This window comes from Gorilla gorilla, chromosome 1, assembly GCF_029281585.2.
Source record: "Gorilla gorilla gorilla isolate KB3781 chromosome 1, NHGRI_mGorGor1-v2.1_pri, whole genome shotgun sequence".
NCBI lineage: Eukaryota > Metazoa > Chordata > Mammalia > Primates > Hominidae > Gorilla > Gorilla gorilla.
The window spans coordinates 40,451,780-40,476,976 of NC_073224.2; the positions used below are offsets into that span (position 1 = coordinate 40,451,780).

Genomic DNA, 25,197 nt, shown 5'->3' on the forward strand with positions numbered 1-25,197 from the left:
TGGGCATGATGGCTCACATCCGTAATCCCAGAACTTTGAGAGGCTGAGGTGGAAGGATGGCTTGAGGTCAGGAGTTCAAGACCAGCCTGGGCAACATAGTAAGACCCGCCCCCCACCCCATCTCTCCAAAAACATTTTTAAAAAATTGACCAGGCACGCTAGTACATGCCTGTAGTTTCAGCTCCTTGGGAGACTGAGGCAGGCAGATTGCTTGAGCCTGGGAGTTCGAGGCTTCAGTGAGTTATGATGGCACCACTGCACCCAGCCTGGGCAACAGAATGAGACTCCATCTCCAAAAATAATAAATAAATAAATAAATATTCTTTTTTATAGTGCAATGATCTGTGATTTTATAAATGTGTGGGTGCAATTGTGTCTCTTTATGATTCCTAATATAGTTTATTTTGTTTCTTTATCAGTCTTATTAAAGATTGGGTAATCAAACTGGATTTTTTTCTTAAAACTAACTTTCATTTGTATTTATTTACTCTATTTTATGACTTTGGTTTCTATTTCAGCCTTTTCTGCCCTTATTTTTACTGATGCCTCCTTCTGTTATGGGTCAAATTGTGCCCCCTGCCCAAAGATAGGTTTAAGTTTCAATCTCCAGTACTTCAGAATGTGACTTTATTTGGCAACAGGGTCATTGCACATGCAATTAGCTAAGCTCAGATGAGGTCATAGTGGAGTAGGGTGGGCCTCTAATCCAACAAGACTGGTGTCCTTAAAAGAAGAGGGAAATATGGACACAGACATAGACACAGAGGAAGATGATGTGAAGACACACAGGGAAAACATCATGTAAAGACAGCCTTGGAATGGTGCACCTACAAGGCGAGGAACATCTGAAGCTGCCAGAAGTTGTGAGAGAGGCATGGAGTAATTCCTTTCCTAGCACCTTCAGAGGGAGCGTGGCCCTGCCTATACTGATAACGATGGTTCAACTTACAATTTTGCAACTATACAATGCTTTAAAAGCAATTCAGTAGAAACTATACTTCAAGTAACCATGCAACCATTCAATTTTTCACTTTCAGTACAGTATTCAATAAATTACATGAGATATTGAAAAATAGGCTTGTATTAGATGGTTTTGTCCAATGGTAGGCTAATGTATGTGTTCTGAGCACATTTAATTTAGGCTAGGCTAAGCTGTGATGTTTGGTAAGTTAGGTGTATTCAATGCATTTTTTTTTTTTTTTTTTTTTTGAGGTGGCGTTTCACTCGTGTCTCCCAGGCTGGAGTGCAATGGCACAATCTCGGCTCACTGCAACCTCCGCCTCCTGGGTTCATGTGATTCTCATGCCTCAGCCTCCTGAGTAGCTGGGACCACAGGCATATGCCACCACATCCAGCTGATTTTTGTATTTTTAGTAGAGATGGAGTTTCAACATGTTGACCAGGCTGGTCTCTGGTCTTGAACTCCTGACCTCTGGTGATGTGCCCACTTTGTCCTCCCAAAGTGTTGGGATTACAGGTGTTAGCCACCACGCCTGGCCTGATTTGGGGTTTTAAAAAATTCATTCTCACTTGGGAGGCCAAGGTGGGTGAATCACTTGAGGTCAGGAGTTTGAGACCAGCCTGACCAACATAGTGAAACCCCGTCTGTACTGAAAATACAAAAATTAGCCAGGTGTGGTGGCGTGTGCCTGTAATCTCAGCTACTTGGGAGGCTGAGGCAGAAGAATCACTTGCTCCTGATGGACTGGAGGTTGCAGTGAGCCTAGATCATGCCATTGCACTCCAACCTGTGTGACAGAGCGAGACTCTGTCTGGAAAAAAAAAATCATTCTGATAATCTCTTTTCGAAAGTCAATGTTTAACACGTTTATGGTTGCTGAGGCTAATGATAATGTTTCAAATTATTTTTAATTTTCTTATTTTTTCATCTTATGTTTATCATTCTTTGCTTATTTTTTCCTTTTTCCTTCCTTCTCTTGTGTTGAAAACATTTTCTATAGTCATTTTTTCTTCTGCTGTTACTTTAGGAGCCAGACATGGTACCTTACTTATTTTAGTAGTTGTCCTCATAGTGTTAACTTGCATACTTAACAATTCCATATTCTAAGAACATCTAAATTATGAAATATTCCTCTTCTTTTTCCTTTCTAGAGTAGGAGAAGCCTGCCTTGCCTCTGGCTTCAAGTAGTGATAATTCAATTAATATTCAATCAATATTCAATTAATATTTCAATTAATATTTTTTGGGGGGACAGAGTCTCACTCTGTTGCCAGGCTTGAGGGCAGTGGCGTGATCTTGAGTTTAAACAATTCTCCTGCCTCAGCCTCTTGAGTAGCTGAGATTACAGGCGTGCGCCACCACGCCCAACTAATTTTTGTATTTTCAGTAGAGACGGTGTTTTGCCATGTTGGCAAGGCTGGTCTCGAACTCCTGGCCTCAAGTGATCTGCCTGCCTTGGCCTCCCAAAGTGCTGAGATTACAGGCATGAGCCACTGTGCCCAGCCACAGTTAATTTTTTTATCTACTTTTTTTTTTTATGAAATAGTAAACATTTTTCAAAAATAAAAAAGATGTGGAAAATATCATTTCTTAGCCCCTGGATTCTGGAATTTTCTAATGATTATTTTTACCAAGTAAATAAGCCCAGGAGTAAATGAAATGTGGTTTACTGCTTGTGCTTCCTGGAATTTCTTGCAGCCAACACAGAATCACAGCATCTCAGAGTTGGAAGGAATTCTTCATATGACCACATTGATTTTTTTTTTTTCCTGTTGGTCGGCATCAGATTTGTGAAGGTTAGTGACTAAAAGGCTAAGACTTTAGAGAGTCCAGTGGCAAAGGTAGAAGTCCACTTCAAAGGAAGTTCAGACACCCAGCTGGTTCCTCTGAGGATAATTTATTTTCATGAAAACTTTCTGATGAGACCAGAGAGCAGAGAAGGCCATTTCCCTTTTCAGCTTATTACAAATGGAGTCATATTGTCAGTGGCATGCTGTTACATGTTTACAACCAGCTCTCCAAAAACAAAACAAAACAAACAAACAAACAAAAAAACCATAGAAGTGGTTGCTAACTTCCATAGTGGAAATACTCCCACCATGGCTACCAATGTGTCATCACTAAACACAGAATTGGGAAAAGATGCCCACATAGATTCTCTGCACTGATGGGAGTCAGTTTCAGCACACTACTACAACAATACCAAATACAGTAGATACATTCCCAACCTCAACTTAACCTCTCAGAAGCATTAGGCATAGTTGCTTGCACCGTTATTGAAACACTCTCCCCTTGGTCTTTTTGTCACCATGCTGTCCTCTCCTTTCTCCTATGTCCAGGCTAATCCAAGTCTCACAGCTAACCCTATCTCCTCTCCTCCGCCTCTATGTATTAGAGACCACTTGGCACTCCTTATGGACCCTGTTTCTTTCTTCTCTCTACACTTTCCCCCAAGTAATCTTATTCAGTCCTGTAGCTTTATTTTTATTTCATTTTATGTTATTTTATTTTTCGAGACAGTCTCACTCTGTCACCCAGGCTGGAGTGCAGTGGTGTGATCTTGGCTCACTGCAACCTCCACCTCCTGGGTTCAAGCGATTCTCCTGCCTCAGCCTCCCGAGTAGCTGGGATTACAGGCACGAGCCACCATGCCCAGCTAATTTTTGTATTTTTAGTAGAGACGGAGTTTTTCCGTGTTGGCTAGGCTGGTCTTGAACTTCTGACCACAAGTAATCCGCCCATCTCCGCCTCCCAAAGTGTTGGGATTACAGGAGTGAGTCACTGTGCCCGGCCCAGTTCTGTGGGTTTAAATATTACCAAAATGCTGTTAACACCCACATTTTAATCTCCAGTCCAGGCCTTTTTTTCTGACCTCCAGGCTTGTGTAGCCAACTGCCTACTCACATATCTCAGAGGCAACTCAAATTTAACTTGTCCAAACCTGAACTCTTGATCTTCCTCCTCCCATCTTCCTTATCTAAATATATGTTACTACCATCTGTTCACTTGCTAAAGCCACAAACCTAGGAGTCATCTTTTCAAATGCCCTCTCCTTTGCTTATAACCGCCAGCCCATTACCAAATACTACTGATTCCACTTTCAAAATATTTCTCAAGTCTTTTCCTATTTCTCCATCTCCAAGTCCTTATTCCCTCTCAAATGGACTACTGCAACTCAATTGCTATGCACCATCCCACCCTCTTTTCCTGCCCCTCCCTCTTATGCTCACTATGGTGGCCAGAGAGATCTTTGAAACATAGTTTAAGCCTTGATAAGGATCCTTATATGGTTAGTGACTAAAAGGATCAGACTTCTGAGAGTCCTGTGGCAACGGCAAAAGCCTACTTCAAAGGAAGTTCAGATACCCACCTGGTTCCTCTGAAGAGAATTTCTTTTCGTGAAAAATGTTCTGAAAACTTTCTGGTGGGACCAGAGAGTGGAGAAGCCCATTTCCCTCCTCTCATATAAGGAGAAGTCCTTATATGGACTGCAAGCATCTGCATGATCAGATTTAAGTTTAAATCTCCAACCTCATCTCCTACCACGCTCCTCACTTACTACACTCTAGCCACATTAAGTTGTTTTCAGTTCTTAACCATGCAAACACCATCTTATCTTGGATCTTTCACGTATGCAGTTCATTTTCCTGAAATGCTGCGTGTGCCCCACCCTATAACCTTCCACCTAAACCTCGCCTTTCTGACACTTACTCATCCTGATGCTCTCGGCTCATCATTTTTTCAAAGAGGCCTTTCTTGGTCTCCCAATCAAAATCCAGTCCTCTCTTGTAGTCTCTCATGGTTTTCCATTTATTTTCCTCATAGCGCTTAATATGGCTTATAATTCTAAGTACTGATTGTGCTTGTTTAAAGTCTATCTTCCTCCCTTAGACTACAGGCTCCATGGCTGCAAGGATCATGTCTGTTATATTCATTGTATACCCAAGGCCTATCTTACAATAAGTGCTCAATAAACATTTGCTGAATGAAGTAATACATAAACAAATGAATGAAACTTCAGATTTTCACATAAGTCCTTTTAGGTTATACATTTGGGACATGTATAAAGGGGAGGTTGGAGTGGCTGTTGGCATCGAAGCTTTAGAATGCTGTGATAGAAAAAAAATTATAGTTCCTTTAATGAGAGGACTGTTATAGCACTATAAAGTGGAATGATTTGTTCTGAAAAGGAATCCTAGAAAACAAACCAAAGAAAACATGAACTTTTCTGAGGACTAGAATTCAAAACAAATGATCACGTAATAATATAATCACCAAGTAGATTCATTTTATGAAAAGAAGTGCTGAAGGAGAACTCTAGCATAGAAGTCAGACAATATGCTCTGGAGTTAGAGTTCATTCTGTCACTTAAATAGCTGTGTGAACTTGAACAAATTCCTTAGTCTCTCATTTCCTTCCTCTCTAAATCAGGGACATTAATATCACTGATTTCTTGGGGTTTTTGTGAGATAATGCATCAAAAACACATTTTACCCCTGAAGTCTCTCTACCTTTAGTTAATTTCTCTGAGCTCCAGTATTTTCATTTATAAAACAATGGATTTGTGCTTGACTTCTCTTAAGAGCCTCCAGTGCAAAGACCCTTTTTATTCTATGTAGTTGGATGCTCTCAAAGCCATCCCTACTCTCAGTTAACTAGATGAAGGGCACTGCACTGTAAGGGTCCCCTGTGGTACACCTGGGCAGGAACAGGGTGTATTGGGCACTGTTTTGTAAGGAGACTGCTTGTCCGGTGTGCCCTTACCCAGTACAATGAGTTTTAGAATCAACTTTTAAAAAGGTTTTAAAAATATGTATGGATTTTTTTTCTTTTCAAGAATAGTACATACTAGTAAGTATACTCCATTAGGGCAGGGGCTATACCATCTCCCTTTTCTCTTTCATTTAGTTAATTTTCTTAAATAGACTTTATTTTTTAGAGCAGTTTAGGTTCATAGCAAAAATGAGTGGAGGCCAGGCGCGGTGGCTCACGCTTGTAATCCCAGCACTTTAGGAGGCCGGAGCAGGTGGATTGCTGGACACTAGGAATTTGAGACTAGCCTAGGCAACATAGCAAGATCTTGTCTCTACTAAACATCAAAAAAATTAGCTGGGCATGGTGGCACTTGCCTGTAATCCCAGCTACTTGGGAGGCTGAGGTTGGAGGATCACTTGAGCCCAGGAGGTCGAGGCTGCAATGAGCTGTGATTGAGCCACTGCACTTCAGCCTGAGTGACAGAGTGAGATCCTATCTCAAAAAAAAAAAAAATACTGGCATAGACGCAGAGTTCCCATATATCTTCTATCCCTGCACATGCATAGCCTTCCCTACTATCAACATCTTCCACCAGATTGGTACATTTCTTACAACTGATGAATCTACATTGACACATCACTATGACACAAAGTCCAGAGTTTACATTAGGGTGCACTCTTGGTATCTTACGTTCTATGGGTTTGAAAAAAATGTATGATGACATCCACCATTATAGTGTCATACAGAGCAGTTTCACTGCCCTAAAAATCCTCCGCTTTCTGTGTCTTATCCCTCCCTCCCCGACAATGATCAATGATTTTTTACTGTCCCCATAGTTTTGCCTTTTCCAAAATGTCATGTCATTAGAATTATACAGCCTATAGCCATTCAGATTGGCTTCTTTCACTTAGTAACATGCACTTAACTTTCCTCCATGTCTTTTCCTGGTTTGTTAGCTCATTTCCTTCTAGTACTGAGTAATACCCCATTGTCCGGATGTACCAGTTTATTTATCCATTCACCTACCAAATGACATTTGGTTGCCTCTGAATTTTGGCAACTATGAATAAATCAACACCTGTGTGCAGGTTTTGTGTGGACATAATTTTTTTAACTCACTTGGGTAAATACCAAGGAGTGTGAGTGCTGGACTGTACGTGAAGAATATGTTGTGTTTTGTAAGAAACTGCCAAACTGTCTTCCAAAGTGGCTGAAACATTTTGCATTCCCACCAGCAGAGTGAGCCTTTCTGTTGCTCCACATCCTCATCAACATTTGGTGTTGTCAGTGTTCTGGGTTTTGGCCATTCTAATAGGTGTGTAGTGGTGCCTCTTTGTTTAAATTTGCATTTCCCTGATGAGGTATAATGTTGAGCATCTTTTCATATGCTTATTTGTCATCTGTGTATCTTCTATGGTGAGGTGCCTGTTAAGATCTTTGGTTCATGGCCGGGTGCGGTGGCTCACGCCTGTAATCCCAGCACTTTGGGAGGCTGGGGCGGGAGGATCATGAAGTCAGGAGATCCAGACCATCCTGGCTAACACGGTGAAACCCTGTCTCTACTAAAAATACAAAAAAAAAAAAAAAAATTAGCCGGACGTGGTGGCGGGCTCCTGTAGTCCCAGCTGTTTGGGAGGCTGAGGCAGGAGAATGGTGTGAACCTGGGAGGCGGAGCTTGCAGTGAGCCAAGATTGCGCCACTGCACTCCAGCCTGGGTGACAGAGCGAGACTCTGTCTCAAAAAAAAAAAAAAGATCTTTGGTTCTTTTTTTTTTTTTTTTTGAGACGGAGTTTTGCTCTTGTTGCCCAGGATGGAATGCAATTGCATGATCTTGGCTCACTTCAACCTCCACCTCCCGGGTTCAAGCGATTCTCCTGCCTCAGCCTCCTGAGTAGCTGGGATTATAGGCATGTGCCACCATGCCCAGGTAATTTTTTTTTTTTTTTTTTAGTAGAGGCAGGGTTTCACCATGCTGGTGAGGCTGGTCTCAAACTCCTGACCTCCGGTGATCCACCTGCCTTGGCCTCCCAAATTGCTGGGATTACAGGCGTGAGCCACCGCACCCAGGCCTTTGGCTCATTTTTTGATGGGGTTTAGCATTTTCTTATTTTAAAAACATCAATTGTTTAATTTAATCTTTTTTGCTATATTCAGAGTTTTGCACCCATCGACCCCCCACAATCAATTTCATAATTTTTTTATCTCCAAAAGGAAACCCATACTCATCAGAAGAAACTCATCATTCTCCCCTCTCCCAGCCCCAGGCAACCATTAATCTACAGTTGACCCTGGAGCAACATGAGGCTTGAGGGCACTGACCCCTTGTGAAGCCACAAATCTATGTATAACTTTGGACTGCCCCCAAATTTAACTACTAATAGCCTACTGTTGACTGGAAGGCTTACTGATAACAAACAATCGATTAACATATACATATTATATACTATATTCTTACAGTAATTAGAGAAAATAAAATTTTATTAAGAAAATCATAAGGAAGATAAAATATATTTACGATTCATTAAGTGGAAGTGAATCAAAATAAAGGGATCATCATGGCAAGTGGGAGGCAGAACTAGATTGCAGCTCTGACTTGGATGGACAGAGCAGCATGCAGAGGCTAGCGTCGTGAATTTTAGCTCCAGAACAACTGCAGGAATAAACCAGGAATCCCAAGAGGACCCACAGACCCTCTGAAGGAAGTGGACTGCTCCTGCAGGACCCAGGAGACACCCCAAATATTGTGTGTCCAAAGTGTGGAAGTGGGAAAGGGAGATCTTCCACCCCTGAGGCACATACCCCCTCTGGGGAAACTGAAGGTCTTGTTTGCGGGAGAAGTTTCTGACCTTACCTGAAGCTGAGTCAATTTAGAGAGTCATGCAAAATACAGAGGTAGAGGAAGCAGCAGGAAAGGCCCTGGGAGCTTGCTGGGTCCCCAAGCAGCACATTCCTGCCTGGCACCACAGGGATCTTTGGGAGGGTGGCCAGAGGTGGGGGGAAAACACCGCAGGGAGAAGAAAGTCTCCAGCTGAACTTTGTAACAATTTGAAGCAGGTGAGAAGCCTCCTGGCCAGAACTTTGGGTGGGGATGGGGGGCGTGAATCTAGCGTGCAGACTCCACAGGTAGGGGAAGAACTAAAGACTTTTTCTTTCACAGCCAGGAGGCGGGTAGCCTGGGGCAAGTTCTCAGCCCTGCTTGCCCACTGCCTAGAAACAGACTTGGTGCTGTTAGCGGGGACACAGTAGGAGTGAGACCAGCCCTTCAGATTGTGTGGGAGCTGGGTGAGGCCTGTGACTGCCAGCTTTCCCTCACTTCCCTATCAACCTGCATGATTCAGAAGAGGCAGCCATAATCCTCCCAGGCACACAACTCCAGTGACCTGGGAACCTCACCCCCATCTCCCACAGCAGTCACAGCAAGACCCGCCCAAGGAGAGTCTGAACTCAGACACGCCTAGCCCCTTCCCCGACCTGATGGTCCTTCTCTACCCACCCTGGTAGCTGAAAACAAAGGGCATATACACTTGGGAGTTCTAGGGCCCTACCCACAACCAGTTCCTCTCCATACTACCACAGCTGATGCTCTCTGGAAAGCACCACCTCCTGGCAGGAGGCCAACCAGCACAATAACAGCGCATTAAACCACCAAAGCTAAGAACTCTTACAGAGTCCATTTCATTCCCTGGCACCCTCCACCTCCACCAGAACAGGCGCTGGTATCCACAGCTGAGAGACCCATAGATGGTTCACATTACAGCACTCTGTGCAGACAAACTCCAGTACCAGCCCAAAGCCTGGTAGACTTGCTGGGTGGCTAGACCCAGAAAAGAGATAACAATCACTGCAGCTCTGATCTCAGGAAGTCACATCCATAGGAAAAGGGGGAGAGTACTACATCAAGGGAACGCCTCATGGGACAAAAGAATCTGAACGGGCCGGGCGCGGTGGCTCACGCCTGTAATCCCAGCACTTTGGGAGGCCGAGGTGGGCGGATCACAAGGTCAGGAGATCAAGACTATCTTGGCTAACATGGTGAAACCTCGTCTCTACTAAAAAATACAAAAAATTAGCTGGGCGTGGTGGTGGGCACCTGTAGTCCCAGCTACTCGGGAGGCTGAGGCAGGAGAATGGCGTGAACCTGGGAGGCGGAGCTTGCAGTGAGCAGAGATCGCACCACTGTACTCCAGCCTGGGAGACAGGGCGAGACTCCATCTCAAAAAAAAAAAAAGAATCTGAACGACAGCCTTCAGCCCTAGCCCTTCCCTCTGACAGAGCCTACCCAAATGAGAAGGAACCGGAAAACCAACTCTGGTAATATGACAAGATATTACCTAAATGCCCCACTTAAATGATACAGAACTGCAGAATGGATAAGAACTCACCAAACATCTGCTGCCTTCAAGAGACTCGCCTAACCCATAAAGACTCACATAAAGTAAAGAGGTGGAAAAAGGCATTTCATGCAAATGGACACCAAAAGTGAGCAGGGGTAGCTGTTCTTATATAAGACAAAACAAACTTTAAAGCAACAGCAGTTAAAAAAGACAAAGAGGGACATTATACAATGGTAAAAGGCCTTGTCCAACAGGAAAATATCACAATCCTAAAAATATATGCACCTAACACTGGAGCTCCCAAATTTATAAAACTGTTACTACTAGACATAAGAAATGAGATAGACAGCAACACAATAATAGTGGGGGACTTCAATACTCCACTGACAGCACTAGACAGGTCATCAAGACAGAAAGTCAACAAAGAAACAATGGATTTAAACTATACCTTGGAACAAATGGACTTCACAGATATATAGGAACATTTCATCCAACAACCACAGAACACACATTCTATTCAACAGCACATGGAACTTTCTCCAAGATACATCATATGATAGGCCACAAAATGAGCCTCAATAAATTTAAGAAAATTGAAATTATATCAAGCATTCTCTCAGACCACAGTGGAATAAAACTGGAAACCAATTTCAAAATGAACCTTCGAAACCATGCAAATACATGGAAATTAAATAAGCTGCTCCTGAATGAGCACTGGGTCAAAAACGAAATCAAGAGGGAAATTTTAAAAAGTCTTTGAACTGAATGACAAAAATGACACAACCTATCAAAACCCCTGGGATACAGCAAAGGTGGTGCTAAGAGGAAACTTCATAGCCCTAAACACTTATATCAAAAAGACTGAAAGAGCACAAACTGACATTCTAAGGTCATACCTCAAGGAACTAGAGAAACAAGAACAAAGCAAACCCAAACCCAGCAGAAGAAAGGAAATAACCAAGATCAGAGCAGAACCTAATGAAATTGAAACAAACAAAATGCAAACAAACAAACAAAAAAATGAAACAAAAAGCTGGTTCTTTGAAAAGATAAATAACATTGGTAGACCATAGCAAGATTAACCAAGAAAAGAAGAGAGAAAATCCAAATAACCTCAATAAGAAATGAAATGGAAGATATTACAGCTGACACCACTTAAATACAAAAGATCATTCAAGGCTACTATGAACACCTTTATGCACATAAACTAGAAAACCTAGAAGAGGCTGGACGCGGTGGCTCACATCTGTAATCCCAGCACTTTGGGAGGCTGAGGTGGGTGGATCACGAGGTCAGGAGTTCAAGACCAGCCTGGCTAATATGGTAAAACCCCATCTCTACTAAAAATACAAAAGTTAGCCAGGCGTAGTGGTACATGCCTGTAGTCCCAGCTACGCAGGAGGCTGAGGCAGGAGAATCGCTTGAACCCAGGAGGTGGAAGTTGCAGTGAGCTGAGATTGTGCCACTGCACTCCAGTCTGGGTGACAGAATGAGACTCCATCTCGAAAAAAAAAAAAAAAAGAAAGAAAGAAAGAAAGAAAGAAAATAAAAAGAATAAGAAATCCTAGAAGAGGTGGATGAATTTCTGGAAAAATACAACCCTCCTAGCTTAAATCAGGAAGAATTAGATACCCTGAACAGACCAATAACAGGCAGCAAGACTGAAATGGTAATTTAAAAATTACCAACAAAAAAAAGCCCAGGACCAGATGGATTTTCAATAGAATTCTACCAGACATTCAAAGAGGAATTGGTACCAGTCCTTTTGACACTATTCCACAAGATAGGGAAAGAAGGAACCCTCCCTAATTCATTCTATGCAGCCAGCATCACCCTAATTCCAAAACCAAGAAAGGACACAACCAAAAAAGAAAACTACAGACTGATACCCCTGATGAACATAGATGCTAGAATCCTTAACAAAATACTAGCTAATTGAATCCAGCAACATATCAAAAAGGTAATCCACCATGACCAAGTGGGTTTTATACCAGGGATGCAGGGCAGGGGTGGTTTAACATATGCAAGTCAATAAATGTGATATACCACATAAACAGAATTAAAAACAAAAATCACATGATCATCTCAATAGGTAGAGAAGAAGCATTCGACAAAATCCAAGCATCCCTTTATGATTAAAACTCTCAGCAAAATTGACGTACAAGGGACATACCTAAATTTAATAAAAGCTATCTATGACAAACCCACAGCCAACATAATACTGAATGGGGAAAAGTTGAAAGCATTCCTCTGGGAACTGGAAAAAGACAAGGATGCCCACTTTCACCACTCCTCTTCAACGTAGTACTGGAAGTCCTAGCCAGAGCAATCAGACAAGAAAGAAATAAAGGGCATCCAAATCACTAAAGAGAGGAAGTCAAACTGTCACTGTTTGCTGACGCTATGATCACTTAACTCGGAAACCCTAAAGACTCCTTCAGAAAGCTCCTAGAACTGATAAAAGAATTCAACAAAGTTTCTGGATTGAAGATTAATGTACACAAATCAGTAGCTCTTCTATACACCAACAGTGACCAAACAGAGAATCAAATCAAGAACTCAACACCCTTTATAATAGCTGTGAAAAAATTAAAATACTTAGAAATATACCTAATCAAGGATGCAAAAGACCTCTGCAAGAAAAACTACAAAACACTGCTGAAAGAAATCATAGATGTCACAAACAAATACAAACACATCCCATGCTCATGGATGGGTATAATCAATATTGTGAAAATGACCATATTGCCAAAAGCAGTCTACAAATGCAACACAATCCCTATCAAAATACCACCACCATTCTTCATAGAATTAGAAAAAACAACTCTAAAATTCATATGGAACCAAAAAAGAACCTGCATAGCTAAAGCAAGACTAAACAAAAAGAACAAATCTAGAGGCATCATACTACCTGATTTCAAACTATACTGTAAGGCCATAATCACCAAAACAGCATGCTACTAGTATAAAAATAGGCACACAGATCAATGGAACAGAATAGAGAACCCAGAAATAAACCCAAAAACCTACAGCCAACTGATCTTTGACAAAGCAAACAAAAACATAAAGTGAGGAGGCCAGGCGTGGTGGCTCACGCCTGTAATCCCAGAACTTTGGGAGGCCAAGGTGGGTGGATCATGAGGTCAGGAGATCGAGACTATCCTGGCTAACACGGTGAAACCCTCTCTCTACTAAATATACAAAAAATTATCCGGGAGTCGTGGCGGGCGCCTGTAGTCCCAGCTACTCAGGAGGCTGAGGCAGGAGAATGGCGTGAACCTGGGAGGTGGAGCTTGCAGTGAGCTGAGATCGCGCCACTGCACTCCAGCCTGGGTGACAGAGCGAGACTCCATCTCAAAACAAACAAAAACAACAACAACAACAACAAAAACCACCACCACCAAAAACAACAAAAAACATAAAGGACACCCTTTTCAACAAATGGTGCTGGGATAATTGGCTAGCCACATGTAGGAGAATGAAACTGGATCCTCATCTCTCAGCTTATACAAAAATCAACTCAAGATGGATTAAGGACTTAAATCTAAGACCTGAAACTATAAAAATTCTAGAAGATAACATTGGAAAAACTCTTCTAGATATTGGTTTAGGCAAGGACTTGATGACCAAGAACCCAAAAGCAAATGCAATAAAAACAAAGATAAATAGCTGAGACCTAATTAAACTAAAGAGGTTTTGTATGGCAAAAGGAACAGCCAGCAGAGTAAACAGACAACCCACAGAGTGGGAGAAAATCTTCACAATCTGTACATCTGACAAAGGACTAATATCCAGAATCTACAATGAACTCAATGAAATCAGCAAGAAAAAAATAATCCCATGAAAAAGTGGGCTAAGGACATGAATAGATAATTCTCAAAAGAAGATATATAAATGGCCAACAAACATATGAAAAAATGCTCAACATCACTAATGATCAGGGAAATGCAAATTAAAACCACAATGCAATACCACCTTACTCCTGCAAGAATGGCCATAATCAAAAAAATAAAAAAACAGTAGATGTTGGTGTGGATGCGGTGATCAGACAACACTTCTACTCTGCTGGTGGGAATGAAAACTAGTACAGCCACTATGGAAAACAGTGTGGAGATTCCTTAAAGAACTAAAAGTAGAACTACCGCTTGATCCAGCAGTCCCACTACTGGATATCTACCCAGAGGAAAAGGATTCATTACACGAAAAAGATACTTGTACATGCATGTTTATAGCAGCACAATTCGCAATTGCAAAATCATGGAACCAACCCAAATGCCCATCAATTGAGTGGATAAAGAAACTGTAATATATATATATACAATGGAATACTACTCAGCCATAAAAAGGAATGAATTAACAGCATTCACAGTGACCTGGATGAGCTTGGAGACTATTAGTCTAAGTGAAGTAACTCAGAAATGGAAAACCAAACACCGTATGTTTTCACTGATATGTGGGAACTAAGATATGAGGACGCAAAGGCATAAGAATAATACAATAGACTTTGGGGACTTGTGGGGAAGGGTGGGATGGGGAAGAGGGATAAAAGACTACAAATAGGGTGCAGTGTATACTGCTTGGGTGATGGGTGCACCAAAATCTCACAAATCACCAGTAAAGAACTTGCTCATGTAACCAAACACCACCTGTACCCCAATAGCCTATGGAAAAAAAATAAACAAAATGCAAGTGAATAATCATAAAGGTATTCATCCTCATTGTCTTCTCACTGAGAAGGCTGAGGAGGAAAAGAAAGAGGAGGGGTTGAGTTTTATTGTCCCAGGGTGATAGAGGCAGAAGAAAATCCACATATAGGTGGATTCATGTAGTTCAAATCTATGTTGTTCAAGAGTCAACTGTTCTTTCTGTCTCTATGAATCTGTCTATTCTGGGCATTTCATATAAATAGAATAATGCCATATGTTGTCTTTTGTGACTGGCTTCTTTCACTTAGCATAATGTTTTCAAGGTTCATACATATTGTAACATGAATCAGAACTTTTTTATTGCTGAACAGTATTCCATTGTATAGAATCAGCCTGTTGTGGGGCTTCTTAGCGTCCATAATCACGTGAGCCAATCTTCATAATAAATCCCCTCTCATCTACCTATCTATCTACCCTATTTTCATTCATTCATTCATTCATTCATTCATCTAACAGCTTTTTAACTAGACTTTCCTCTTATCTGCTAATCTTCACTCACCTTCAACCTCACTTTAAAAAGAACCTCGTTATCAGTTCCTAAGACTTTGGGAGTTCTTCAGTGTAAGTTGGACTCTTCGCAGCTTCCCAACCACTGCTATACAATTTAACACCCTCAGGTCTTCTAATTCAGTTGTCACTTGTCTGAGTGCTTTCCACCATCCAAAATTTTGTTTTTGCTTTCTCCTCTCCTCTTTGTCCCTGTGGTTTATGTCTTTTTTGTGTTTCAAAATCTGTTTAATTACTCTTTAGAATAACTTGAGAATAAGAGTTAATGCATGCATTTTACCTGCATCTTTAACTAAAATTTCTAGTATCAATCTCTAATAATAAGAGATGGCTTTAACCTGATTTTATAAAATCAATACAAATAGTGTAAAATTACTGTGCCAACATCACAGAAAACCATAAACAGTTAACTTAGACAGATACATGCATACATGAAGCTATAAATGATACACAGTGTGGCTCTGGTTTTCATTTTAGGCAAGCATGATGGACAGAAATCTCTCTTGGTCCTTCTTGATCCTTCCATTGCCATTGGTTCATTGTCATCTACTGATCTTTTTCTGTCACACACATTGCCTATATCCCACACCTTCCTCTATCAGTAAGTCCTCTTTCTGGTATTAAGAATTTTATATAGGCATACTTCAGAGATATTTCAGGTTCGGTTCCAGACCACTGCAATGAGGCTAATATCGCAATAAAGTGATTCATATGAACGTTTTTGTTCCCCAGTGCATATAAAAGTTATGTTTATACTATACTGCAGTCTATTAAGTGTGCAATAGCATTATGTCTAAAAAATGTACATACTTTAAAAACACTTTATTGCTAAAAAATGTTAATGATAGGCTGGGTGCGGTGGCTCATGCCTGTAATCCCAGCACTTTGGGAGGCCTAGGCAGGCAGATCACGAGGTCAGGAGATTCGAGACCATCCTGTCTAACACGGTGAAAGCCGGTCTGTGCTAAAAATACAAAAAATTAGCCGGGTGTGGTGGCACTCACCTATAGTCCCAGCTACTTGGAGGCCAAGGGAGGGGAATCGCTTGAACCTGGGAGGCGGAGGTTGCAGTGAGATGAGATTGTGCCACTGCACTCCAGCCTGGGCGACAGAGTGAGACTCTCTCTCAAAAAGAAAAATTGCTAATGATAATCAAGTCTTCAACAAGTTATAATCTTGCTGGTGAAGGGTCTTGACATTGATGGCTGCTGATTGATCAGGGTGGTTGTTGCTGGGGGTTAGCATGTATATTCGTTGGGGTTCTTCAAAGAGATAGAACCAATAGGGTAGATAGATAGGTAGATGAGAGGGTGTTTATTAGGAAGATTGACTCATGTGATTATGGACGCTAAGAAGCCCCACAGCAGGCTGACTGCAAGCTGGAGACTCTGAGATACTGGTAGCATGGCTCAGTCCAAGTCTAAAGACCTCAGAACCAGGGAAGCGGGTGGTGTAACTCTCAGTGTGAAGACAGAGGACTGAGAACAGGGGAAGCCATTGGTTTTAGTCCTGGAGTCCAAAGACTGGAAAGCCTGAAGTTGTTGTCCAAGGATAGGAGAGGAAGAGTGTATTCATGCTCCAACAGACAGCACAACATAACTGCCTTTTTCTGTTTTGTTTTCTCCAGGCCCCTGGAGGATTGGATGGTGCCTGCCTATACGGAGGGCGGATCTTCCCCTCCTCATCCACTCAGACTCACATGCAAGTCTCCTCTAGAAACACCCTTGCAGACACACCCCAAAATAACACTTTTAGAGGTTTGTATGTTTCCTTAAACTAGTCAAGTTGACACTTGAAATTAACCATCATCACAGGGTGGCTGTGACCATTTCTTTTTTTTAACCAGTTCAGAATTCATCTTTATCTTCTACCTGCCTCATCAGTGTAAGTTTAAAGTCATGTTTTTTTAGACATTTATACTTGTGTACATAGACAAATAAACTCATATTGGATGACAACTGATTTTTTTAAAGTCCAGGTAGAGAAAGAAGCAATCATTTTGAACTAAAATCTGTCTACGTTTTTTTAGTTACTATTCAACTTGCTATTGTTTAGCAAGAAGCAAAGTTTCCATAGTGTTCATCTCAAATCTTACTGCTTTACAACTGTGGTACACCTTCCATTAAAAATAAAAAGATGAAGCCATCAATCCAGTGATTAATTTGACATAGCTTTCATTGGGAAAGGGCAGCTGGGGGTGGGTGGGGGCATTGGCAAAGAGACCAATAGACAAAAAGGTAACTTAAACAATTAAACATACAATGGTTTTATTTTTAAAAGAGAGAGAGAGAGAAGTGTTACTTTCAACAATTGGAAAAAAGCACTGAAAGCCCATGGGTCAAGCCGTAGACAAAACCATGTTCTATCTTAAGTAGGTTCTTTTCTTCCTCCCTCTCTTTTCTTCTTTTCTTTTTCTTTTTCTTTTTTTTTCCTTCTCTTCTCTCCTCCTCTCCTCCTTTCCTCCTCTTCTCTCCTTTTCTTAAAAGCTCTCCCCAAACCATCAACGCTTTTAAGCCTCCCCAGATGCCTTCATCACCAGATTTCTTGGGTGGGGGCTTGTAGATGTTTTCTTTTCTGGCGGGCTTTCTGGTGGGCTTTCTGGTACCTCATCTTCCTTGGGAGAAGTAATCTTTTCCTTTGATGGCTTTGAAGCTGTGGGGCGACCCACATTCCCTTTGCCTTTCACTGGACTTGGCGTCACTGTAGCCTTTAGCCTGGGTTTGGACATTTTCTTTTCTTTTCTCTCAGGTTTGGACTTCTTAACCATCTTTTTGTTTTTCTTTTTTGAATTGCCATAGTCACTATTGTCATCATCTTCCATCAGGAAATCTTCATTGCTGCTGGAATTCTCCTGGAAGGGTGCCTCATCCTCTTCTTGTTCTTCCTCATGCCCACATCTTCCATGAGCTCTGTTTGGAAGCTGCTTTAGATGCTGCCTGCTGTGCTGGCATACATTTTTATGATCTTCATTTTCATCTTCATTATCCTCTGCTCAGTGAAAATCATCCTTCTTTGTCTTCAGATCTTTTTCTTCTGAGTCCTCACTATCTTCCTGTGAATTATTTCCAGATTGCCTTATTTTTAGCTTCTAGGGGAGATGATGAAATTTTCTTAGTGATAGGGCCCGAATCTCTTCCATAATCTTCATTTGCATCACCAGATTCCTGAAACTGTGAGTAATCAACAAACCTTCCTAGTTCTGAAGAGTCGTGACATGTTCTCTGTCGAAACAAGACAGAGTCGAGAAGCCAAAGACCAGGACACCCTCAACCCCGTGCACTTGGCGGCCACCCACCACTCCTAACTTCAGCCGAACCCTGAGCTGCCGGCTTCTCAAACTCTGCTGCTTTTTGGTTTAGAGGAGCCCCCCGCTCCCCCTTCTCTTCAAAATGCAACCATTTCTTAAAGTAAGACAATGAAGTTTGCTGCATCGATTGACTCTTCTTTTCATGAAAGATTTCTCTGTAGCATGCAAAGCTATTTGATGGCATTTTACTCACAGTAGAACTTCTTTCAAAATTGAAGTCAATCTCTCAAACCCTGCTGCTGCTTTAACAACTAAGTTTATGTAATATTTTAAATCTTTTGTTGTCATTTCAATAATATTCACAGTGTCTTCATCAGGAGTAGTTTCCACCTCAAGAAACCACTTTCTCTGCTCATCCATAAGAGGCAACTCCTCATCCATTAAACTTTTATCATGAGATTGCAGCAATTCAGTCACATCTTCAGGCTCCACTGCTAATTCTAGTTCTCTTACACTTTCTACCACATCTGCAGTGACTTCCTCCACTGAAGTCTTAAAGTCCTCAAAGTCATCTATGAGGGTTGGAATCAACTTCTTCCAAACTCCTGTTAACATGGATATGTTCTCCCATGAATCATGAATGTTCTCAATGGCATCTGGAATGGTGAATCCTTTCCAGAAGGTTTTCAACTGACTATGCCCAGATCTATGAGAGAAATCACTATCTATGGCCACTATAGCCTTACAAAATGTATTTATTGGCTGGGCGCAATGGCTCATGCCTGTAATCCCAGCACTGTGGGAGGCCGAGGTGGGTGGATCACCTGAGGTCAGGAGTTCGAGACCAGCCTGGCCAACAAGGTGAAACCCTGTCTCTACTAAAAATACAAAAATTAGTCAGGCGTGGTGGTGGGTGCCTGTAATCCCAGCTACTTGGGAGACTGAGGCAGGAGAATTGCTTGAACCCGGGAGGCGGAGGTTGTAGCGAGCCAAGATCGTGCCATTGTACTCCAGCCTGGGCAACAAGAGCGAAACTCCATCTCAAAAAAAAAAAAAAAGTATTTTTTAAACAATAAGACTTGAAAGCCAAAATTACACCTTGATGCATGAGCTGCAGGATGGATGTTGTGTTTGTATGAAAACATTAATCTCCTGTATAGCTCCATCAGAGTTCTTGGATGATCAGGTGCATTATCAATGAACAGGTAAATTTTGAAAGGAATCTTTTTTTCTGAGCAGTAGTTCTCAATGGTGGGCTTAAACTGTTCGGTAAACCATGCTGTGAAGAGATGTTCTATCATCCTGGCTCTGCTGTTCCATTTGTAGACCACAGGCAGAGTAGATTTCACATAATTCTTCAGGGCCCTGGAACTTGCAGGATGGCAAATGAGCATTGGCTTCAACTTAAAGTCACTGGCTGCATTAGCCTCTAGCAAAAAATTCAGACTGTCCTTTGAAGCTTTGAAGCCAGGCATTGACTTTGCTCTAGCTACGAAAGTTCTAGATGGCATTATCTTCCAATAGAAAAGGTTTCATCTATGTAGAAAATCTGTTGTTCATTATCTCAGCTAGATCTTCTGTGTCACTTGCTGCAGCTTCTCCATCAGTACTTGCTGCTTCACCTGGCACTTTCATGTGATTAAGACAGTTTTTTCCTTAAACCTGATGAACCAACATCTGCTAGCTTCAAACATTTTTCTGCAGCTTCCTCACCTCTCTCAGCCTTCAGAGAACTGAGGTGCATTAGGGCCTTGCTCTGGATTGGGTTTTGGCCTAAGGAAATGTTATGGCTGGTTTGATCTACCCAGACCACTAAAACTTTCTCTATTTCAGCAACAAGACTGTTTCATTTTCTTATTCATGTGTCCCATGGAGAGGTGCTTTTAATTTCCTTCAAGAACTTTTCCTTTGCATTCACAGCTTTCCTAGCTGTTGGGAACAAGAGGACTAGCTTTCGGCCTATCTCAGCTTTCAACGTGCCTTCCTTACTAAGCATAATCATTGCTAGTTTTTTATTTAAAGTGGGAGATGTGCCTGTAATCCCAGCACTTTGGGAAGCTGAGGCAGGCAGATTGCTTGAGCCCAGGAGTTCGAGACCAGCCTGGGCAACATGGCAAAACCCTGTCTCTACCAAAAAATATAAATATTAGCCAGGCATGGTGGTGCTTGCCCATAATCCCAGCTACTCAGGAGCCTGAGTTGGGAGGATTTCTTAAGCCCTGGAGGCGGAGGTTGCAGTGAGCTGAGATGGCACCACTGTACTCCAGCCTAGGTGATAGAGCAAGACCCTGGCTCAAAATATAAATTACATAAAGTGAGCAGGGCGTGGTGACTCACGCTTATAATCCCAGTACTTTGGGAGGCTGAGGCAGGTGGATCACCTGAGGTCAGGAGTTCAAGACCAGCCTGGCCAACATGGTGAAACCCTGTCTCTACTAAAAATACAAAAATTAGGCAGGTGTGGTGGCTCATGCCTGTAATCCCAGCTACTCAGGAGGCTGAGGCAGGAGAATCACTTGAACCGGGAGGCAGAAGTTGCAGGGAGCCAAGATGGCGCCACTGCACTCCAGCCTGGGCAACAGAGTGAGGCTCCGTCTCAAAAGAAATTAAATAAATAAATAAAGTGAGAGATGTGCAACTCTTTCACTTGAACACTTAAGAGGCCACTGTAGGGTTATTAACTGACCTAATTTTAATACTGTTGTATCTCAGGGAATAGGGAGGACCCTGAGGAGAGGGAGAGAAATGGGGGAACAGCCAGTCAGTGGGAAGAGCCGGTTGGTGGAGCAATCAGAGCACACACATTTATTGATCAAGTTCACCTTCTTATGTGGGTGCTGCCCATGACTCCCCAAAACAATTACAACAGTAACATTGGAGATCACTGATCACAGATCAGTATAACAGAAATAATAATGATGAAAAAGTTTGAAATATTGTGAGAATTACTGAAACGTGACACAGAGACCATGATATGAGCACATGCTGTTAGAAAGATGTCAAAGATAGGCTGGGGCATGGTGGCTCATACCTGTCACCCCAGCACTTTGGGAGGCCAAGGTAAGAGAATCACTTGAGCCCAGGAGTTCAAGACAGTCTGGGCAACATAGTGACAGCCTCATCTCTTAAAAAAAAAAAAAAAGTTAAACCAGGTATGCCTTTAATTGCAGAGCATTCCCAATCACTCAGCCCACCACTGCTCCTTTAAGAAGGCTCTTTGTGATGTTCTGTGGTTCTAGCCCTGCACATTCCCAGTTTCCTCTTGCATGATTCTACCTTCCACTGAAACAGAGCAAGATCTGCTTAAGATCCTATAAAAATGACTTTGGCATGTGCCCTTTGCCTGGGAACAGCTTTTTCAGTGGCTGCTGCTGCTGTGTAATATGTTAGGTTACATGGACTACCGTTTTTTGTTAAAGAGAACGACTTCCAAGTTCAGTAGGTGCTTCTTGAAAATATAGTTCCCTGTGATGCAATAATAATTGATTCTGTTATTTCCTAATTCTTGTTCTTATGTATGTGACATATGACATGTAACTGAGACACAGTTCCTATATTTTATATTTGTTGTTTGTTCCACAATCTTTTCATAGATGGGATTAGGTTGAACATTACCCTGTTCTATCTGAATTATATGTAATATGCTATAAATTTGAATAATCCATGGTAAGATGATTTTAAGCTTAACTCTGCCCCAGCAGATGATAATTATTTTATTAGAGCATTCTGTATCTAGTCACTCCGCATAGTGTTGACTCTTGGTTTGAAGTCACACCTCATGCCTGTGGTTCAGCATGCATCTTTGGGCCTCAATGTCTTAGAAAAACTTAGCTTAGTGGACTGGATTTACAGACCTGGGGAGGACATGGAAATTTCAAGTTTCTCATCCAGAATCTTCTTCCAACTTGCTGTGTGGCCTTCCACGCGTCATTTCATACTCGCTCGATCATTTCTTCATTTCAGCATGGAAACAGAGCCCATTAGCTTCTCAAAGGCATTGTAAGAAAGGGGAGAGCAGTGGTCAAAAAGGAAACAAACTGAAAAATATCAAGATCCCCTCAATAGTTCTGACCTCTAGTGAAAAAAGGAACAAGGCGGTACCGGAAAACCCAGCATGTATATAGCCAAAACCAAAGACTTGTTGTTATAAAGAAAAGGGAACAATGTCTGATTTTAACATTCACATATTCCAAACCACAGTCTTCCAGATCTCTCTCCCGCAGCCAAGGCTGATGGTAGCAGCCAGGTCTAGAGGAAAGTTTCCAGAAAGCAGATTTTGGCAAAGGTTGCCTTTAAACCTGCAGAGAATACAATTCCAGTTTTTGGGTTTTTTTTTCTTAAGCACATTTTCATTCCTTTTTGCCACAGAATTTCATGGACTATGTTTATCTTTCCTTTTCAGGTCATGGTATATAGACTTTTCACAGTCAGACGTGAGGAGTAGACATATTTCTTGAGTGTTTTTTTCTTTCTTTCCTTAACAAAATTCTTTCAACTTGGAGGTGGAGCCAAATTCTAAGATTATATTTTCAGAGAATCATTTTTCTTATGTGATCATTAAATTACTTCAGAGAAAGAATGAGATATTAAAGTCCACTCTCTGACTGCTTTGAGAAGAGGCTCACATGTGCCAGGTGAAAGGAATAATTATTGATTTTAATTATATTCCCTGGACAAATGGCCCCTGTGGCCCAGAGTCCTGGCACCCGGAGATGGCAGTGAGCCCTGGGTCTGTTTAGGATAGTTTTGTAAACAACAACAACAACAAAAAAGCCGCTGCAAGTGCACTGGTTTTAGAGGAATGTCCAAGAAAATTGCCCTCCTTCTCCTCACAACACGTCATTACAGAAAAATAGAAGTCCCTGCATTCCAATCTGATTTTTATTTAACTCTGCAAGCCTGTAAATTTTGCCATGAGGTAAGGGGCTGATTCAGAGCTCCAGAATCCTTTTGGTGCCACCGACACTATTTCAAAATGGATATGCTTTTGGGTTTCTTAGTGTTATTCTGCTAGGGTCATGGAATAAATGGGGCTCTGTCTGAGGAGAACTCCCAGTCCTGGTAAACAAGAACCAGGATGCCTGGTGGTCAAAGTAGCTGCCTTGCGTTTTAAAGGTTAGGAGTTCAAATCTTGTGGGTTTGAGCTTGGGTTAAAGTATCCACGTATCTAGGTTGAAGAAGCAATAACGTTGCACAACGGAATCTGGCTTACCCATATCTAATTTCTGGCTACAATTAATTAAATACATACTTCCTATGGAATTCTTTACCTTGTAGATCGTGGACAAAGGGTCCACATTCCAGAGGGCACAGGAAAGCTTTACTTTCCAAGCTTCCTGGGCTGTACAGTGTATATAGACTTGAATTCTACCACATAGGCATGCAGTTCATATTTGTCACATTCCTTAAATTCTGATAGACCCATAGCCCTAGGCCTCCTTTCTCCTCTTAATTTTTTTTTCTCCTGATTTCCCAGGGAGATAATAATTTACAGGTTTTCTTTTTAATTTTTTTATTTTTATTTTTAAAAACAGAGTCTTGCTCTGTCATCCAGGCTGGAGTGCAGGGGCGCCATCTTGGTTCACTGCAACCTCCACCTCCCTGGTTCAAGCTATTCTCCTGCCTCAGCCTCCCAAGTAGCTGGGATTACAGGCATGTCCACCTAATTTTTGTATTTTTAGTAGAGACAGGGTTTCACCATGTTGGCCAGGCTGGTCTTCAACTCCTGGCCTCAAGTGATATGCCCACCTTGGCCTCCCAAAGTACTGGGATTATAGAGATGAGCCACCGTGCTCAGCCTAATTTACAGTTTTAAAGACATATTTTTTGCACAGATGACCCATTGGAAATAGGCCCCATTGATAGAAAATATAACCTGTATTAGGGCCTGTAATTGTAGTGGTCTAATCTTTGTAATGCTTTGTTTTTCTATAGCATTTCAATGTTTATGAAACATATATATGATCTCTTTTTACCCTTAGTGTCTTCGAAGAAGGTAAATATTGTTCCCATTTTGTGGATAAGAAAAATGAGAACCAGAGTGATTAAGGGCTTGTTCAAAAGTACTCAACCAGTTAATGTCAGAGCTGGTACTTGAACTCAGGCCTCTACAACTCTAAATGTTTTCAATGATAGTAGAATTGCCTCTAATGTCAAAACACTGTAGAATCATATTGATGTTTCAGATTATATTGCCAGTCGTACTTCGTTGAGCTATGCTTGGTAATGCCACTGCCATCTTGGAAAGAAAATAGATGCTGAAGTTCCCCATAGATGCTGAACACTCAGAAAGTGCCAATAGTTGCATCGATTTGATTGTATCTGCTACCTCATTCCCTCTGAAACACCTGCAAATAAAGGAAAATAACTAACCCATTGTGCCCCCATCTAAGAATGCCTGAAATCAGAAATATCCCAGCATTGTGACCTGAAGTTGCCTCAGCAGGAAGTTCTGTTTTTTAAATTAGGACTCTAGCCATTTTTTTTTTTCCAGTAGCTCTTATTGCCAGTGGGGCTTTGAGCAAACAGTTCCCAGGAAAGCTGTCTATACCTACATGATATGAAGACAATGATGATACCTGCTTCCTGTCTACCTGGCAAGTGTGTTGGGAAAAGCAATAAGATAATGTCTGTCATGTGCTTTGAATGCCTAGAAAGAAAGATGGGGTTTATGAGCAAGGGTGTAAT

General features: G+C 41.6%; 1 protein-coding gene and 1 pseudogene across 1 annotated transcript; one reads left to right on the forward strand and one right to left on the reverse strand.

The window, feature by feature from the left end:
* The first annotated feature begins 683 nt into the window (after window positions 1–683).
* On the forward strand, window positions 684–24,874 carry LOC134758333 (uncharacterized). Its single transcript, XM_063705357.1, has 4 exons — window positions 684–834; window positions 2,660–2,757; window positions 16,891–17,020; window positions 24,492–24,874. The coding sequence occupies exons 1-4, from the start codon at window positions 819–821 to the stop codon at window positions 24,605–24,607; spliced, it is 360 nt and encodes a 119-aa protein (XP_063561427.1). The 5' UTR covers window positions 684–818; the 3' UTR covers window positions 24,608–24,874.
* LOC101143659 (nuclear ubiquitous casein and cyclin-dependent kinase substrate 1-like) lies at window positions 17,111–18,694 on the reverse strand (annotated as a pseudogene).
* Window positions 24,875–25,197: the final 323 nt, after the last annotated feature.

What these genes read in the sequence shown, in the direction of transcription:
- LOC134758333 (XM_063705357.1), top strand. An exon ending in TCGGCATCAGATTTGTGAAG is followed by an intron (nt 2,758 to 16,890) that starts GTTAGTGACTAA and finishes TGTTTTCTCCAG; the next exon opens with GCCCCTGGAGGATTGGATGG. An exon ending in CCAAAATAACACTTTTAGAG is followed by an intron (nt 17,021 to 24,491) that starts GTTTGTATGTTT and finishes TTTTACCCTTAG; the next exon opens with TGTCTTCGAAGAAGGTAAAT.